Here is an 18,812-nt window from a genome sequence, read left to right on the forward strand (position 1 = left end):
AATGATGGAATAATCCAGCTGAGCTGTCCTCCCTTGGCCCCTCGGGGACAGATGATTCTCTTGAAACTTTCACCACTCAGTAGCTGTAAGGAACGGGGACCTTAACACGCGTCTGGGGGAATCAGCAAGAGATCATTGCTGCTCCTCTCGTGCCCTGGGAGTCTTTTCATGGTGTATTAATCAGCTAGGGCTGCATCACAAAGGGCCACAGCTGGTGGCTTACACAGCAGACATTCATTTCTCACAGCTGCAGAGGCTGGCAGTCCCAGGTCAAGGTCTGGCAAGGCTCGGTTTTGCGTGAGGCCTCTCTTCTGGCTGAAGACAACTGTTCTGTCCTCACGTGGCCTCTCCTCTGAGCGCGTGCAGAGAGAGCGTCTGTTCCTCTTCGTAAATGCCACCCACGCTATCAGATCAGGGCCCCACCTGTATGACCTCATGTAACCCTAATAACCGACCCCTTCTCCAAACGCAGTCACACTGGTGGTTGGGACTTCAATGTATGAATTTGGGGGGACGTAATTCAGCCCGTAATATACGGACTGAAAAGGAATTGGTCCTTTTCCTGGTGTGATTCACACACGCGTGCCCGGGCATGGGTGGGGAAGGCGGGTAGGTCTGAGCCCTGGGAGGAGTTGCAGCCGTGCGGGGTACGCCTCCCGCCCGGCCACCAGGAGCTGAGGTCGTGGACATCTCCACCCCCTGTGCCTTAGCATTTGCTCCCGATAAGCACGGCGAGCGGTCCCCGCGCCTGCCGAGCTGACGTGGGAAAGAAAAGGAGATAACTTAGGGAAAGGCTCTGGGCACCAGCCCAAGGGTGGGCGCTGGGTAGGTCCTAGACCCCTCTTCCTGCCTCGCCGCTTGCTCCCTGACACAAGTTACTTCCTGGGAACGTGGACACGCCGACAGAGCTGGACGCACAAGACGCAAAGCGGGGAGCATGGGCGTGGGACACGGGCTCGGGGAAGCCATGCGGCGCACACGGGACAGCGAGACACAGACGCACGGCCGGCCCTGCACCACAGCCCGCAGCCCTGAGCGCCTTACCTCGGAAGTAGGGGATGTAATGATGTCTGAACACGGAGGTAGGGCTTGGGTGTTGGGACAGGGACAGGCAGCTACTGGTACCAACACTCACAGTACCAGCTGCGGGCAACAGAGAACAAGTCAGAGTCGGCCCTGCGCTCGGGGCCACAAAGCCGCAAAATATTCCTAGGCCCCGCTCTGCTAGGAACATTTGTGCTTCCTCTCTCGAGGAATGCACACCTTTCTGAGGCACCTGAAGGGGCGCCGCTAAGTACACTTTGGGCCAGTCTGCCCTGGGTTCCGAGTGAGGAAGTCCTGCCCTCTGGGGTCAGGGTGGCAGCGCCCCCAGGCCTGCTGGGTGGGGGCTGCTGGCCCCTGAGCCCTGCCCACTGCCCCACTTAGGGGGCTCGTTGGGATCCAGGGCCCAGGTGGAGGGCAGATGGCCAGACCAGGGAGTGATCTGTCACCTGACAGGTGCCCCGGCCTTGCCCAGGAGAGATTTGGGTCTCAGCTCTGGGGTGACCACCTGACCAGGCACAACCAACAAGGCCAGAAGACCCAAATATGGTGGGCAGGGGTCAGCAGAGGCTGACAGCCCTTCTCCTGGGCTCACCTGCTCACCTGGTCACTCGCTCACTCACTCACTCATTCATTCATTCACTCACTCACCCACTTTCCAAACATCTACTGAGCAGTATGTACCAGGCACATTGCAGGGAGTCCATGAAAATAACTTTGCAAATGAATGAGTTTTGATTTTTCCGCAAGGGCTGCAAAAATCAGAGTTGAGTCCATGGAGGGGAGGATAGAGCCATGCAACAGCTGGCCGAGGAGGAGATGATTGGCAAAAATCCCTCAAGAAGCGGCCTCTGTGTGGAGTCCCTGTGGCTCGGACACGCTGAGGGCAACGCGGATTTTTAAAAGGGAAAGGAATGGAACATAGCTGGGTGCCAGGCGGGGGATGAGGTGGGATGGGGTAGAGAATCCTGCTCGGGCTTCTCCCCACTGGGAGGGGGCTGGCAGTGGCCCCCGGGGACAGCTGTCTTTGGGGCCACTAACCCAGCTACCGGTGAAGCGTCAATGCATGTGCTGACTCTAGCTTCTGTGCGTTGGTTTTGTCTCCACAGCGCAAACCTTCCCAGAGCCACGCGAGCTTTCAGCTAAGTGACCTCTGGCCTCCTGTCCTTCGTGCCGGTTCACCTTCCTGACATCTCCTGCTACTGACACGTGAGCTGGATTCTACGTGCTCAGCGCTGCCTTGTGTGCGTCACGGGACGGCTCCTCTAACCAACGGGGTAACCGGCTGCCCCTGCACTTAACCTCCCTGCCCCGGCACGAGAGGGCCTTTTCATTCACTAAAAGGACGGGCTCTCCATCGCCCACTGGCAATCCCACGCCCTGTCGGTCGTTTCTCCAGGTGCTCAAGTAAGAGACAGACTCATAAGAGGAAAAGCCACAAGAAGCAGAGCTTCACGGGGGTAAAAGAGGCCGCGGGGGGCGTGTACCTGGACGGCTGTAGTGCTGGGGCGACCGCAAGGTCGGGGTGTAACGGCCGAGGCTGACCGACCCGGTGGAGCTCGGGCTGGAGGTCCGGCACTGCTTGTAGGAGCGGTCATCCTGATACCCCTGGGAGAAGACAGCCTGGTGAACCCCGGCGCCGAGAGCACCGCCCACCCGTATCCACCCACCCCTCCGCCCTCCACTCGGCGTTTGCTCTCCTGACCCAAGAGGCTGACTCAACATGGCCCCAGGACGCAGTCCCCCCACCTTCCAGGGCACATCTGAAGAGCCAGACGGGGGGCTGGCCTTGGTGCTGACGCTCCCCTGGGCCTGAGCATCGTCCCCGTGCCTGCCAGGTACTGGAGGGCAGGGTCCTGCCCACGCCTCCAGCAGCCCCTCCTTGTAGCTGGGGCTCCCACAGAGGAGGCAGAGGCACCTGCATCCACCTCCGTCTTTCGGCTCCCCTCTCGCCCCATCCTTCCCGGCACCCAAGGCCCCTCGGAACACAGTTTGAGAACCACTGAGATTCTGTATTTCCCCCGGCCTTGATAGGGGCTCCCCAGGTGCGGGCAGTAGGAGGAAGGCCCCCGCCCCGGCCCAGAAGCCCAGCTGAGTCAGACCCACAAGCACTGACAACGCAGACTCCATTCAAGCAGGATGGCCACTGTCTGGGGGGGTCAGGGCAGGTGACAGGTGGCATGAGATGGCGTGGCACTATGGCACGGGGGCAGAGCAGACCGCCCGCCTGCCACAGCTCGGCACGTTGGCCTGAGGCACGACACGGGCCAGCGTCCTGCCGTGGGGTGGACGCTGCCGCTTTGCCCCTCCAGGCTGGCGTGGGATGAGTAATGGAAGAGTCTGGGTCTGGCGCTCACGGCTCCCATGCCCTTCCAAGCTGACTTCCCGCCTCCTAGGGCTTGCTCTTTAGCAGAACCCACAGAGCCACTGTCCTTAAAGCTTGCCTGTGTGCCCACCTGCACGCTCCGCTCAGGCAGCCCTCATGCCGGGAGCACACCTGCCAGGCCCCACCCATGCCTCACCCCGAGCCCCTTCGGCCCGGCCCATCCTGGCCATGGGCACACACTCTCTCCCCTGGGATGGCTGCAGCCCTGCCGTCTAGCCTCCATCCCCAGGCATCCTCTGCACAGCCCCGCTGGCCAGTTGACATCATACAGATGTCCTATCTTCTCGCCTGCACTGTGCCCGGGGCTTGCGGCCACACGTGGGCGTGGCAGCTCGGTGCTAGCTGCCCACGCGCAGGCTTTGGCTGTCGCGTTCCTGGACCCAAGGTCTGATGCCCATGCAGACTGGAGTCTGACTGGTGGCTGTCTATGTCGCGGATCAGTTTTGAGAAGCAAGAAAAAAGAGCGGGATGCTAATCCTTGCTATTTGATAGAGAAATGCTTCTAGCACGTTTATCCTCGAGGACCCAAGATATTCCCATAAGTCCCACCTGGAGGCGCATGACGTAGCCCAGGCTAACCCAGCCCCTGGACTTCTTCTCTAAAGAAAGCCGTGACCCAGACCTCAGGTCAGACACAGGTGTCCCAGGGCCGGCAGACACAAGGGAAGCATGCAGATGGGATACGATTATAAAAATAACCAACGCCGAGGAGGAAGCCCCAGCCTCAGAGGGTCACGGCCTGATGCCACAGGCAGAGGCCACAGTCAAGGGCCTGGGAGACCCTCTAGGGGAGCCCCGGTTGGTTATCTTTACCATCCGGGCGGCAGTGCCACGAGCAAACGGGGTGGGCCGGGGGCGGTTACCTCGGGCGGCGTCGGCGAGAGCAGCCGTGGGGACTGTGGACACAACACAGAGTTACCCGTTAGGCCCGGCGCCTGGTGGTCACTCGGGGAGGAGAGCGCCCCGGCCCAGGCTCATCTGCACCACGGACCCTCCTCCACGTGGCAGGGAACCCCAGCACGAGACCCAACACACGTCCCAAAACCTTTTTGGAGACACACAGTCAATGGCACCCGAGGAAAAGGTCCCCAAGACAGTCCTCTCTGAGGATGAGTCTGGACCTTGTCTCATCCTGGCCCGCCCCCGCCCTGCCTCTCCCCCACGAGGACTCATTTCTGAAGGGAAGACTGTTGGCTCCGGGCGTTGGGTGGCCACACCCTGCGAGCCCATCACCCTCGGGTTTCTTCCGAAGAGAGAAAAGGGGCCCAGAGGCAGGAAGCACGATTCAGAGCCTCGGGGCTCGGGGTGAGGACAGCGTGCGGGGTAGGGGGGTCATCGGGGCCCTGGGGAGCGGTGACCGGCCTCCCCGGCCAGGCACCTCCCGCTGGAGCAGGTGAGCACCGCCTGCCACCTACAGACGTGTTGCCAGGACTTAGGGAGGGAGCGCCTGGCAGAAGGGGCTCTGGAAACGGGGCTTCCAGGCAGGAAAGCTCACCTGTCTCCCCCTCTCCTGGACAGGTAGGAAGACGCTGTGGAGAGTTTCCAAGGAGGAGCCCTGGCGACTGGGGACATTTTCTCGTACCGTTAGAACGGCAAGGGGAAAGTGTTTCCCAATCTTCCCATTTCATTGAAGGGGAGACTGAGGCTCAGAAAGGCTGGCAGATGTCTGTGCTCCCAGCCCACTGCCCTTCCCTCCGCTAGCTTCCCACACTCGGATGAACTGCTGGAAGGCTGCCGTTCCAGAGAAGCAGGGGAAGCGGTCCGGCCCCGAGGCCAGGGTTTGCTCAGCTCAGCGCACTGACCCACGTTCTGTGGCCCACTCCACCATTTACCCACAGAAGGGCTCCCACAGAGGACACCTCTGAGCAGGCTTGCAGCCGGGGCATGGCAGGGCCTGTGGAGGGCAGAGGCCTCGAGGTCCCAGGAGATGGAGGAGGGACAGAAGCCCAGTACCTTGCTCTGGGCAATGGCCACAGCCGGCACGGAGGCAGCAGTGACCAAGGCCAGCCACGAGGGCCCAAGCCCCAGCTCTGCCCCCGTGAGCAGCACGGTCCTGGGCCCTCACCCTCGTTCCCCCTCACCCTCGTCTTCTCATCTATACCCTGGGACGGTCATTCCCAAAGTGCCGGGCCACAGGAGGCGGGGCGACGCAGAAGCCCAGTGTCAGCGCAGAGTGAGAGCGGGCCTGAGGAGCGGGTGATGACTGTGATATCAGCGACAAGGGCAGGCCACTGCAGCATGACCGGTGAGCGTGCCGCGGACCCCCGGAGCCCCGGGCTGTCCCCGCCCTGCCCTCACGCCCCGCAGCTGCACCAGCTGCTGGACCACAGCAGGCGTCTGCGTCGAGCCTGGCGCCCCGGAGCCTCGGCTACACCTTGGGAGACTCGGAGCGGGGCGCCCACGCCGGGCCACCCCATGTGGCCGGCACACAGACATGGCCGACAGCTGGCAAAACACGCCTCCTCTCCATCCCAGGCACCCCCGTGGCCCGGTCACACTGAAGTCTCACAAAGGAAAAGTGACTTCACCAGCAAATTCCAGGGTAAATGGAGAGAAGCGGCCACGATTAGGAAGGTCCAGCAAAGGACACTGCCCACGGGACAGCGGGGAAGAAGTCGTCTGGGGTCAACCAGGGGTCAAGCCAGCTCGGGGAGCTCACGGGACGGAGGAGTGGGCCAGGGTGGGGAGAGCCGGAGCGCAGCCTGGAGCGCTCTGGACAAAGGAACAGGATACATTTCCCAACTTAAGAAAATAAAGAGACTCTCGCTTTGCTCCTGTCACTTTCCTGATCGCCAGCGAGATTCCTGCTTTCTGCGCCCGCCGAGGGGGCCTGTCCAGACCCTCTCCGTCAGTGTGTCTGCGAGGGGCAGTTCGGGGCCAGAGCACACTGGGAATTCTTTAAAGAGGAGGCGCAGGTTATCTGAGGGGGTAGAGTAGGCTGAGGCCGCCGGATGGCCGTGGGGACAGACGCCAAGGGGACCGGCTATAGGTGCCACGCCCTGCAGGCTGGCCCCGGGCCGGGCCGTACCTCGCTGCAGCTCTGCCTGTCCCCCACCGAGTGGCTGATGAAGGGCGAGTAGGAGATCATGTCGGGGCGGTCGATGCTGTAGATGGCCTTGTTCTTAGGGAGAGCGGCCAGGTCTCTGTAGTCAAGGATCTCATCACCCAGCTTGGCCTGCGAGAGGAAGGAAAGAGTCGAGGGGGTGGTCAGACCCACACCTGGAGGCGTGGTCGCTCGGCAGCCGTGGGTAGAGGTGGGGCCGGGGGCAAAGGCGTGGGGAAGCCTCGTGGCACACGGACCTGCGTCCCCGCGGACAGTGAGAACTCAGCCCGTGGTCTAAATACACACACAGCCACACACACACACATCTATGCTCGCACACATACATACACATGTACGTGTAAACAAACACATGTGTGCGGGCACAGAACACACACGTGTAGACATGCATACACACGCACACGTGGATGCGTGCACGTAGTATACTTGTACGCACGCAACGCACATACGCACGTGTGCACATAAAATACACACGTACGTAAAAGATGTACATACGTGCATTTAAACACATGCACGACGTGTGCAGGCATGTACGCACACATGCAAACACCCACCACGGACACGCAGACCTGCATGCACAATCTACGTATGCACGCACACGGGGAACACGCCCGCCTACAGCTGCAGAGGGGAGACACTGACACACCTGCACCTCCACACACTCACTCGCACCCACACAACCTCACCCACCAAACTAGTGCACACGCACACATCTCCCTACCCAGCCACCCACACACACACACTCAGGGGCCACCACGTCTGCTTAGGTGAGGTCCACCTGGGTGCTCACTCCCCTGCAATTGGGCCCGGCCTCCCCTGCACCGCCCGCGGGCCCCTCCTCCTGGCTCCGGGGGCTGCCCGGGGGCGCATGACTGACGGGACAGGCCTTGGAGCGGGGTGGCCGCCTCAGCTTGGCTCTCACAGCAGGGCCGAGGTTCCCCCCCAAACACCGGTCTCAGTCCCCGTGTCCCTGCAGCACCCCTCCAGCACCGGCGGAATGTTTACAGCCCACGAGCCCTACGGAAGAGAGAACGTGAGTCCCCAGCCTGCTCCCAGCACGAGCCAGTTCCTGGTGTGGCGGATGCCCAGGGTCCCATCCCTCCTGGAGCTGACACACCAGTCACCTCCTTCCGCCGGGTCCCCTCCGAGGATTAATCTCAGCCTGGCATTGCCAGCCACAGGCAAAGCTGGCCACTCGGGCTGCCCCCGCTGGCTCGGCTCGACCCCCAAACCAAGCAGGAACCCTCATCTCAACCTCGGCTTCCCTCGGTGCCCCCGGCCAGGTCAACGCTGCCCCCGCCTTCCTCTCTGCCCCTTCCCAGACCCAGGCGGCTCTGGTCAAGGCCCTCACTGCCCGTGTCCCTATCCAGCCACAGCCTCTGGGGGGCTGTCCTGCCAGCAATTCTTCTAACAAACACCACCAACAGCAGCGTGACACTACACCTTCCACCCTGGACAGCACTGGGGGCGCTCACAGGATGTCCTCTTCACAGAGGAAGAACCGGAGCCCAGAGAGGCCAGGTAACTTGCCCAAAGTCACACAGCCAGGGAGGAGACGCAGGCTGTCTGAGTCCAGAGCCATGCTCCCCACCATGGCTCCCCTCCCCACCATGGCTCTCCTCCCCGCCAGGGCCACGTCACTCAAACTCCAGCTGCACCCCGTCGTCCTCCAGCTCACATCCTCCGGCAGCCCCTTCCGGGATGGGTGACACAGCCCTCACTGCAGTTTCCAAACTCGGCCCTGATGTTTCCAGCCCATTCATCATAAGGTGTCTCCTCCCTGTTCCCCCAGTGTGCCAGGCTCAGCCTCCACCCTCCAGCTTTCCTTTATCCTCTGAAGTCCGGCAGCCCACCTCCTCCAGGAAGACTTCCCTGACCACCAACTCCAAGGCTCGCGTGAGTCGTTGGGTACGCTAGGGGCAATCCCTGCCATCTGTGACGTAGGTTGAGAGAGTGAACACCTGATGTCTCAGATCTCTGGCGATTCCCTTGGGAACCCTGGGCAACGTTCAGAAGACCTGAGTTCAAACCCTGAGTCTGTCGTTTGTAACTGTGGTACCGCCCAATCAGCATTTTTGAGCTGCTCCTCTCTGCCTTCCGGGGAAATCTGAACTCAGGCCCCTGGGGACCTGGCCCTTGTGTATCTGCTCATCCAAGCCTCTCACTCCCCCACCCATGCCCCTTGTCATGCTCGACCCCTTACAGTTTCCAGAACACCCACAGCCTGAGTGAAACGGAGCAGGACCCTATGGTGCTTCCGCCCACGTCCTCCGCCTGCCTCTTGTCTGTAGGAAAACTTCAGCCAAAGTTTAATCAGAGAAGTGAGAAGATGCAGAAACAAAGGAAACCATCAAAGGAGACCAAATGATAATAGTTTAATCATTAAGCAAAGTCAAAGACCTTTAGTTCCTCCTTAAGGGCTACAGATAATATTCTGAGCCGTATCCTGGGAGCTGCCTTATAGATACTGAAACCCCTACCAGGTGGAAGAAGTTAACTACAGGATGACAGACTGTAGCCATGACATAAGTGGCCACAATTCCAAGAATTGACCTCAAGGAAATGGGAATAGACTGACCCTGAAACCGAAGACTAACTGTACTTAAAACAATCAAGATGACGCTGGTCAGACCACCGATGACCAATTTCAAGACGACGGTCAGAGCTGACTGTGCAGTTTCTGCATGTAGCCCCCTCCCTCCGTCTATAAAAGCTCTTGCCCAGTGATTGTCACGGGGGGAGTCAGCCTTTGGACAGGAGTCCGCCCTCCTCTACCTCGCCCTCATTGCCGGCGTCCAAAATAAAGCCATGTTTCCTTTCCACCAGCCTTGCCTCTTTATTAGCCTTTGAGCGGCAAGCAGCTGGACCGCACTTTCGGTTACATGAGGGCTTGGTACATGCTGTTCCCTCCCTCCGAAATGCCGTTCCCAGGCCTCTTTGCCCGGCTCATCCTCTGGTCCTTCCAGATTCAGCACGCTTCCCCTCCACCAGCTCCCCTTCTCCTGTGAGTAAAGGTGCTGATTTCGTTGGCGCATCTGTCTCCTTTGCTCCTGAGGCTGGTGGCTCCTGGGGGTCCAGGACCCTGATTCACCATGGAGTCCCTCTCCCTAACTCCATGCTTGACGCGGCACAGGCCCTCGGGGCAGGCATGCCGAATTGAGCTAAAGTCGATTGCGCATTTGCCAAAGCCAGCTGGGTTCTCTGGGTCTTTGTCTCCCCCTGAAAATGGGAATACCACCTGGGCCTTGTCCATCTGCTGGATTTCGTGACCATCAACACAGCTCGATATAAAGGGCGATGCTGCCGAGGGGCTGGGAGAGGCCCGCATTCACAGGTCACTGTGGAGGCTGTGTCCGCCCACCCACCTCTGTCCTGCTATGATCGCAGCGCTCAGTGCCCGCTGGCTTTCTCAGCCCCAGGTGCACAGTCAACAGCGCCCGCCTTGCCCTGACACAGGGCATCAGGGAGGCGGCCCGACGATGCCAACTACCACCAACATGACCCTGCTCAGAAGGAAGCCTGCCCGCCCCCAGCTGGCCGGCTAGGCGGCTGTGCTCCTGGCTCTCAGCATTTGTCCTGCCCCGCGGGGCTCACAGATGCATTTCCCTGCATCCAAGTCCCAGGGCGGTTGCCATGACAACAGGCTATGTTGTCTCATTGGCGGAAGGCCACTGGAGTGTGTGTAAGTACAAGTGTTTTCCCTTAGCTTTCTTCTCTCCTACACTGTATCCAGCATAACAACTAATAATAAGATATGACCATATACAATGTTATAGCTATAACATAATCCTACCGATGATATAATCTCATGATGCCGCTTTTATGCTATGCCGACTCACTGCGTTATTGCCATGCTGAAGAAAGGTTACAAAACAATATAGCCAATGTGACCTCATTTTGTTTAAAAAAAAAATACACGCACACAGAGAAAAAGAAACCTAAAGGGCACACTTCAAAATATTAACAGTGGCTACTCTGGCTGGGAGGATTATAAATGGTATTCATTTTCACCTCTGCACCAATCGCTATTTTGTTGCTAATAAATGTGGGTTACATTTGTAATAAAGAAAAAGGCGGTGAAAAGATTACTTTTAAAAACCCACAATTTATTGAGCACCTACTGTGTGCATGTTTTATCCTAGATACTAAGGTGAGTGAGGCACGGCCCCCGCCCGCCAGGAGCTCACAGCCCGTGTGGGAGACGGTAGCCACATCACATGATAAATTCCCTGCCATTCCTGCAGACAGGGACATCGCGGGGAATTGATCTCTTCCTGATGGGCAGGAAGGGAGAGGGAGGGAGAGGAAGCTGCATTTGAGAACAACCATCCCACAGCAGGCGGGTCCCAGGCGGCTGGCATCCTCTTAAGCACGCTGAGCTGGTGCATGGATTGGGACCACCGTCCTGAGGTCCTGAGCGTGCCCGGCGCTGAGCAGAGTTGGGCGCACAGTAGGGTGACAGGAGATACCAACAGGGAGATGGAAGGAAGAGCAGAGGGGCTGAGCCTGAGATAAGAAGGGCACTTGCTTGACCAGACTCTCGTCTCCTCAGGGAAGGAACTGCATGGATGTGCACTGCCAACTGGTGCTGATACCGACCCTGACTTGGGAGGGATGGCCAGGGTGGGACGTTTCCCGGCTGGGCGCTGGCCATGGTGCTGGGAGTCCATGTGTTAGGGATGGATGCAGGTCCTTGGACGGTGGCCCCATGACTTAGAGGCTGTGACACAGACCAGCTTCTGCACCTCTCTGAGCTGCATCTAACTGGGATGCTGAGAGGCAAAAGCAGACAGCAGAGTACACTGCTTGGTACCCAGGACTCAAGGCACCTCTGCAGTGTCAAACTAACAACTGCTGCTTCAGACTCAGGAGACAGGATTAAATTAATTCGCCCGAGGTCTTCTATTCACTTATTTTTTTTAACTTTTACTTTTTAAAACATATAGCCGTGTGTACACTTCAAGGCCTTCTGTTTAAACAGGAATCCAGCACACTCGTATTAGCTGAGCGAGAAGTCTGTCTCAGCTGGGACGGTGCGACCAGCTGGAATCTACCCCGGCTGAAGGCACACCCAGCTGGTGGGCAACTTCTTTGCCCACCGTCATCATTGGCAAGTTCGTGCTCCCCAAGGGCGGGAAGGCCATGTGACCCGATCAAGGGGCGTGGACTTGGCTGTGCTGAGAACTGCCAGGTGGAAGAAGGGACCCAGCAGGGCTGGCTTTCAGCACTGAGCAGCGGGGTTCCCTGGGAAGAACCCAAGCTCTGTGGTGGCAGAGACCTGGGTTCAAAGACAGCTCCACTGCTTACCGCTGCATGACCTTTGAAGTAACAGTGATCACAGAGCCCAGGGACTCTGGTCACTGCTCACTGCACCGTTACATGGTCACTACCGTACCTAAGCGTCTTACAAACACCAGTTTGTTCAAAAAATAATAGTTCATGTTTAATGAGCAGTTTACCAGCAGTAGCTGCAGTCTGGGGACACGACCATGCCTGGCCGCATGCCGAGTGCTTCACAAATACGATCTCATTCAGATAACAATAGTCATTATTATTCATGATGATGATGGTATTAGGGGCTAAATCGTGCTTCCCCAAATTTCTATGTCGAACCACTAGCCCCCAGCACCACAGAAGTGACGACATTTGGTGATATGGGCCTTTAAAGTGGTGATTAAGGTAAAAAGGGGTCATTCGGGTGGGATCTGATCCAGTACGCCTGGTGTCCTTCTGAGAAGAAGAGATTAGGACACAGATGCGCACAGAGGGACGACCAAGTGAGGACACAGGGAGAAGACAGCCGTCTACACGTCCAGGAGAGAGGCCTCGGAGGGAACCAACCCTCCAGACACCTTGACTCAAGACTCCCAGTCTCCAGGACGGTGAGAAGATACATTTCTGTGGTTGAAGCCCCCTGGTCTGCGGGGCTTTACGGCGGCCCCGGCAAACGAGTACAGACGTCATAACAGTAATCCCAGCGAGCGAGCGGTTCCTGTCCTCCCTCTGGGCTCAGGGCTGTGCCCGGGGCCTCCCACTCAGGACCTCAGTGGACCTGGGCAGCAGGCACTGTGGGTCCCCAGGTACAGGTGAGCTCCCAGAGGCTCAGAGAGGCTAACATCTCGCCCAAGGGCACACAGCTGCCGGGTGACGTCGTGCTGCCTTTCTGAGCCTCTGGGTTTGCATCTGCAAAGGGTCATTCTGCGATTTACTCTCCGGACTAGAACCCTTGTTATTATCACCTATCAGAATTAGGGTCAGGAACGGCCCTAGCCCAACTAGAAGGAGAGTTTGGGGAGTGAAAAGCAGTGTTGAGAAGAGCGAATTCCACCTCCATCGTGTGAGAGAAAAATGAGGCCCTGGCCGGGTGGCGGGGGGGAGGCGACTCGTCCCAAGTCACCGGCTGTCCTTCGGGTGTGCAGCTGGGCCAAGCCACCCAGTCCAGGGCTCGCCCCCTTCCCCTCCCCCACCCCGCACAGGCTCTTTCCCAGACAATGGAGTTTGCCACTTAGACAAGTAAACTAGCAAATAACCATCACCTTCCATTTCTAATCCCACCACCCAGAGGTAACTGTTATTAACTATTCGTTAAAATGTTCCCAATCATTTTTAGACTTGTATGTGCACGTACACACATACACACACACACACACACAAATACCCATAATACACACGCACGCGCACACACACGTGCACATAGACACATATGCGTATGCACACACACACACACACAAATACATGCACACACACACGCACAAAATACATACACACACAAACGGAAACGGGATCCCATAACATGTACTACCCTTCACATGCTTCTTCTAAAGACACGTTAGGAACTTTCCACAGCAGCCGGCACGGATCTGCACTGTTATTTGTGACACGGGCCCGAGTGTTATTTACGCAGGTGAGTCCTGGCTGTGGGGATGCGGATGTGACTCACTGTCACCCCTGTAGCCACAGCTGTGAGCACACCTCTCTGCGCACCTGTCGCCATCACGGGGCGGCCGTGGTCACACAGCACATCCACACTGGAGGCTCCGACCCAGCCTCACGGTCTGCACCAACCTCTCCCGCGGCCTCCGGGGGGCGCTGGCCCCGGCCCCCCACTCCAAGGGCACACTCAGCGATGACCCCAGGCCCCGGGGCCCCTCCCCACTCTCCACAGAGAGAATCCAACTTACATAAATCACGCGGCTCGGAGACCCTGAGGTGCTGGAAGCAGGGACGGAAATGCTCTCTGAAGAGGTTCTGGTTTCCTAGGAGAGGAGGAGACAGGAGGCGGCTGAAGCAGACTGTCAGCGCGAAGAACCTTTCAGAGGCAATTACGCTCCAACAGAAATGCCGGCTCACGAGATACTGTTTATTTGCAGGTTGAAAGAATTCTTAAAATAAACATGCAGGCTTGAATGAACGACAGCACAGCTGTAACCAGAAGACACAGCAGGTGACCCTGGCTGCAAGCAAACAGCCACGCTTTCGGCGCCGGCCGGAATCGCTCCCGTGATCACCAAGCTTTCACGGCGTCGACACTATTTGTTTTCCGGGGGATGAGAGCAAGCGATGCCGTTTCCGTGTTTCTGCGCGCTCCAACGGCAAAGGCGGAACTGTGCTGCTCAGAGACCTTATTCTCCATGTGGATTACGGGGGACGTACTGCAGCTCGTTCCGCCAGCCCCGCCTCTGTTGTCTGACTCGGCGGCCGTCACGTCTGTGGCCTGCTCCTCGCATGCCCACTGTGGCTTGGAACCATTCCCCCGCCCCTCCTCCCTCGGTTCCGACCATGACTCCTGCACCCCCGAGGTGACATCCCCGAGAAGACTGTCCATCTCCTCCACTCCCCCGCGTCAGGCCCCCCATCACTGTGAGGACCCTGCCTGTCTCCAGCTCCCACCCCACTCGCTGCACCTGTGCCCATCCCCACCTGTCGGACGTGACCGGGTAGCTCCTGGACCCTCTCCTGGTCCAGCCCTCACCCCTGCTGGGACCACCCATGTACCTAACACTCCACACCTCCCACTTGCCCCGTCTAAACGGGACCCATCTTCACAAAGCGCCCCCCTCTCCCTACCCACTCACGGCTCCTCTCTTGTTTTCTCAGCAGGCCCCTTCCTCCCACCTCCTGGAATTCTATCCAGCCCCTCTCAGTGGTCCACACCTGCTGCAGTGGTACCAGCAGCCTGGGAGGGGCCGCATCATGAACTGAATTGCATCCCTCCAAAACTCATACGTTGAAGTCAACACCCCAGTACCCCAGACTGTGACTGTATTTGGAGGTACAGGGCATTTAAGGATGCAATTAGGTTTAAACGGAGTCTTTAGGACAGGCCTGGATCCAACCTGACTGGTGTCCGTATAAGAACAGGAGACTAGGACACAGACAGGCACAGAGGGATGACATGTGAGGACACAGGGAGAAGACGGCTCTCTACACGCCCAGGAGAGAGGCCTCAGGAGAAACCAACCTGCCCACACCTTGATCTTGGACGTCCAGCCTCCAGGACTGTGAGAAAATCCATTTCTGCTGTTTAAGATCCCCGAGTCTGTGGCATTTTGTATGGCAGCCCCAGGACACTAACACCCATCATGGACCCCCGCCAAGTGGATGACCCCCAGCTCTGGCTACACTTAGCACAACACCAGCGAGAATGGGACAACACCAGCACCAGATGTGAGGCCGACACGCTGGTGGGAGGGACAAACCTGAAGGGCATAGGGGGTGGTGCCTGGGTAAACCTGACTGGGAGCCTGGCTCTGTATCTACAAGGGAAAGAGAAGAGGGAGAGGGCGTGATGCTCCCATCTCTGCGCTCGGTCACTCGTCCAGCTGGTCCATCCCCTCTCCTTGCCCCAGTTATCACCCTGGCATCCTCTGGAGGCCTGCCCTGCTTCCCCGGGCCCCTCGCAGGCAGGGGCTGGGGTCCCTCAAGGAGCTCAGCCGGACCCCTGAGGCTCGGCCACCCCCAGTAAAACACAACGTCAAGTGCTGTTGCAAAGGAGATGCACCGTCGGAGGCCGGTAACACTGCGTCTGTTTTATCACTGTCCCTGTGGCCGGGCTGCCTATTTTACTAGGCAAAAATGATGTACGTACACACTTAATACATTTGAAAGAAAACTTTGACTCTCAGCTTCCTTCTCTATGAAATGGAAAGAGCTGCTTGGAAGGTGCTTTCTGTCTCTGAGGACGTAGGCACACCTGCTAGGGGCTTGGCACTGGTCAATCGTCCTTACTTTTATTTCACTTCAGTTGATTCCAGCTCACGGCAGGAAGCCCCTTGTCTGCAAAGCCGACAAACACTGGTTGTCTTACAAGAAAAGTGCCCCTAAGCTGAGAGCTGCAGCAGTGGCCCAAGAACTGTCCCCCAGACCAAGAGGGACACTTCCCGGCACAGGTGGGGCGGCACCGGCTCACTGTCACCACGACCCCGACGGAAGGGGGCTTGGGCTCTTTGAGCGGCAGCGGGCGCCTGGGTTTGCTCTGGCATGTTTCAGGGTTCCGAGCAGGCAGGTGGGTGGCTGCATGGTGCTCTCCTCCCTGTGCCAGGCTCCCAGCCCCGGAGAGGGCCAGGGCGTCCCCGCATCCCACAGGTCAGGGAGCCCAGACACGAGGGGGCCGAGTCCAGGTGATTCTCCCAGAGTCAGGAGACCTGGGCTTTCTCTCACTTTCTCCCTACCCTGACTCCAATTCGTTCCAAGGAGCCTCACAATCAAACCCAATACCCAGTTGTGTTCCCCAGGGCCTTGTTCACACCAGCAAAGGGCCGGGCAGCTCACCCAGCCCTATCCCCACCGCTCAGCCTGGTCCCGGGAAGCGTCGTCCTACAACAGTGACGGGGGCGCCTGGCTCTCATTAAGGTCCCACACAAGCTGCATGGATACCGCGTGAGGGGTCAGCACCCACTCATCTCCAACTTAAAGCCTAGGGGCTGAGGCTCAGAGAGGGCTAGTGATTTGCCCAAGGTCACACAGCTGGGCAGAGGCAGAGTCCAACACCAAGGCTTGCTCTCCCACCCCGGCGGCCTCTGCGAATTCCCGCTAAAACGTTCTCACTCATGCTCAGTCACCCCGTCCTTGCGTTTGGGCCTCTGGGACCATCTCAACAAGCCTGTCTTCTCCCTGCTCAGCGGCCTCACAGTTAGCACAGGGGCTCTTGCTTCCTTCCAGGTGCCCCCGCGGTAAGCAGCCCGGACCTCTGTGCCCCGGGTTTGGGGTGGGGGTGGGGAAGGACATGGGCTCTTGAAACGGTAACCGTGGAGACCCGCAGCCTGGGGGACCAGCCCGGTCAGTCCAGGCTCCCTCTGCTGCCAACAGAGCAGGAACCCGCCCGGCTGTCCCCGGCCACCTTCTTCATGCAAGGAGCTCCTCTCAGCTACTCAGCTGACACGGGGCCGCCCCTACCATGGCTCTGAAACCCTCATGCAATCCCCAGCAGATCGTGGCCCCTCTGGCTTGGGACCCAGAGCCAGAACAGGGCTGGGCCCTGTGACCCACTCTCCCACACACCTGCCAAGTCTCAGCTCCGGGAAGCTGGCCCCGTCCCTCCCCCTGTCACAGGCAAGCATCCTGCACCCTGGAGCCTGCCCATCTGTCTCCCCTGCCAGAGGACGTGGGCCCTCCTGTAGGGCAGGGACCCGCTGGTCTTATTCACCTCCATGTTCCTGGTACCCAGCCCAGAAGGGACACAGCAGGTGCTCAGTGGCTGTGTGTTGAATGACCATGTGATTCACTGCCCAACGATGCACTGGGGACGGGCAGTTAGGACCACAGCCTTCCGACGGGCTTTCCATGGGCACGCTCAGCAGACGCACGTCCTTGTCCGGGGGGGCACCCATCCCCCAGGGGATCACGCAGTCAGGGAGGCCTTCCGGGCATTGAGGAAGGACTGCCCTCCCTCTCCTGGCTCGGCCTGGCATGGACTCCGGTGCCGGCCCCTGCTGCTGGACACAGAGATGGAGCTGGCTCCCGGGGGTCCTGGAGCCCACTGGGCCTGGCGTGAGGGGCACTAGTTAGATGACTGCTGAGCAGCTCTCCAGACGAGTGAGTTAGCTCTCGTCTGGATTTACCACATAAGAGTGGAGCTGCCTCCACCCACAGGCCGGACTCAGAGGGAGTTAGTGACGCCACCTCTGCTGCCCTTCTCAGGGGCTGATGGCCCCCTGAGCAGACCCCGCTGGGCTGACCCGGAGCTGACCGGGGCTGGCTGGTTCATGCACGTTAGCTACCTTGCAGGCAGCGAACAATACAGAAAGGTACAGCTTTCTCCCTGCCGCACGGGCAGGAAGCAGTCAGCTGGCTGGAGAACTATCTCCAAGGGGACCTGAGTGCCCAGGGAAAATCATCTGTGCCTGCCCCACCCACCCACTGCCTGGCCCGCCCACTGCCCTGCCCACCCGCTGCCCTGTCCACCCGCTGCCCTGTCCAGTCACTGCCCCGCCCACCCACGGCCCAGCCCACCACTGCCCTGTCCACTCACTGCCCCACCCACCCACTGCCCCACCCACTACTGCCCTGTCCACCCACTGCCCCACCCACCCACTGCCCCGTCCACTCACTGCCCCGCCCACCTACTGCCCCGCCCACCACTGCCCTGTCCACTCGCTGTCCCGTCCACGCACTGCCCGGCCCCCCCACTGCCCGGCCCACCCACTGCCCTGCCCACCCGCTGCCCTGTCCACTCGCTGCCCTGTCCATTCACTGCCCTGTCCACTCACTGCCCCGCCCACCCACTGCCCAGCCCACCACTGCCCTGTCCACCCACTGCCCCACCCACCCACTGCCCTGTCCACTCACTGCCCCGCCCACCTACTGCCCCACCCACCACTGCCCTGTCCACTCGCTGTCCTGTCCACGCACTGCCCGGCCCGCCCACTGCCCTGTCCACTCGCTGCCCTGTCCACTCACTGCCACACCCCTTACTGCCCAGTCCATCACTGCCCTGTCCACACACTGCCTGGCCCGCCCACTGCCCCACCCACCCGCTGTCCTGTCCACTCACTGCCCTGTCCACCCACTGCCCCGTCCACTCACTGCCACACCCCTCACTGCCCCGCCCACACACTGCCCTGTCCACACACTGCCCTGTCCACCCACTTCCCCATCCACTCACTGCCACACCCCCTCACTGCCCCGCCCACCCACTGCCCTGCCTACCACTTCCCCATCCACCCACTGCCCTGTCCACCTACTGTCCTGCTCACTGCCCTGCCCACCACTGCCCTGTCCACTCATTGTCCCGCCCACCCGCTGCCCCGCCCACCACTGCCCTGTCCACTCACTGCCACACTCCCTCACTGCCCCGCCCACCACTGCCCTGTCCACTCACTGCCC

The 18,812-nt window shown here is 59.5% G+C and overlaps 1 protein-coding gene across 24 annotated transcripts in view; it reads right to left on the minus strand.

Annotated features, from left to right (window-relative positions):
• ABLIM2 (actin binding LIM protein family member 2) overlaps positions 1–18,812 on the minus strand; it is a 152,055-nt gene that overhangs the window by 48,440 nt on the left and 84,803 nt on the right. For 12 of the 24 annotated variants that reach the window (XR_009540427.1, XR_009540433.1, XR_009540432.1 and 9 more), the window contains exons 9-13: positions 13,670–13,744; positions 6,456–6,602; positions 4,291–4,323; positions 2,529–2,649; positions 1,045–1,143 (exon numbers count right to left, since the gene is read on the minus strand). Coding sequence is in view for 3 of the 24 variants with exons in the window: in XM_060148771.1 (XP_060004754.1) it covers positions 1,045–1,143; positions 2,529–2,649; positions 4,291–4,323; positions 6,456–6,602; positions 13,670–13,744 (475 nt within the window). In the remaining 21 variants the exon portion in view is untranslated. The remainder of the gene's footprint in view (positions 1–1,044; positions 1,144–2,528; positions 2,650–4,290; positions 4,324–6,455; positions 6,603–13,669; positions 13,745–18,812) is intronic. The other 12 variants (XR_009540436.1, XR_009540435.1, XR_009540428.1 and 9 more) reach the window with 3 other exon arrangements.

Source organism: Lagenorhynchus albirostris, chromosome 4, assembly GCF_949774975.1.
Source record: "Lagenorhynchus albirostris chromosome 4, mLagAlb1.1, whole genome shotgun sequence".
In the NCBI taxonomy this organism is placed as follows: Eukaryota; Metazoa; Chordata; class Mammalia; order Artiodactyla; family Delphinidae; genus Lagenorhynchus; species Lagenorhynchus albirostris.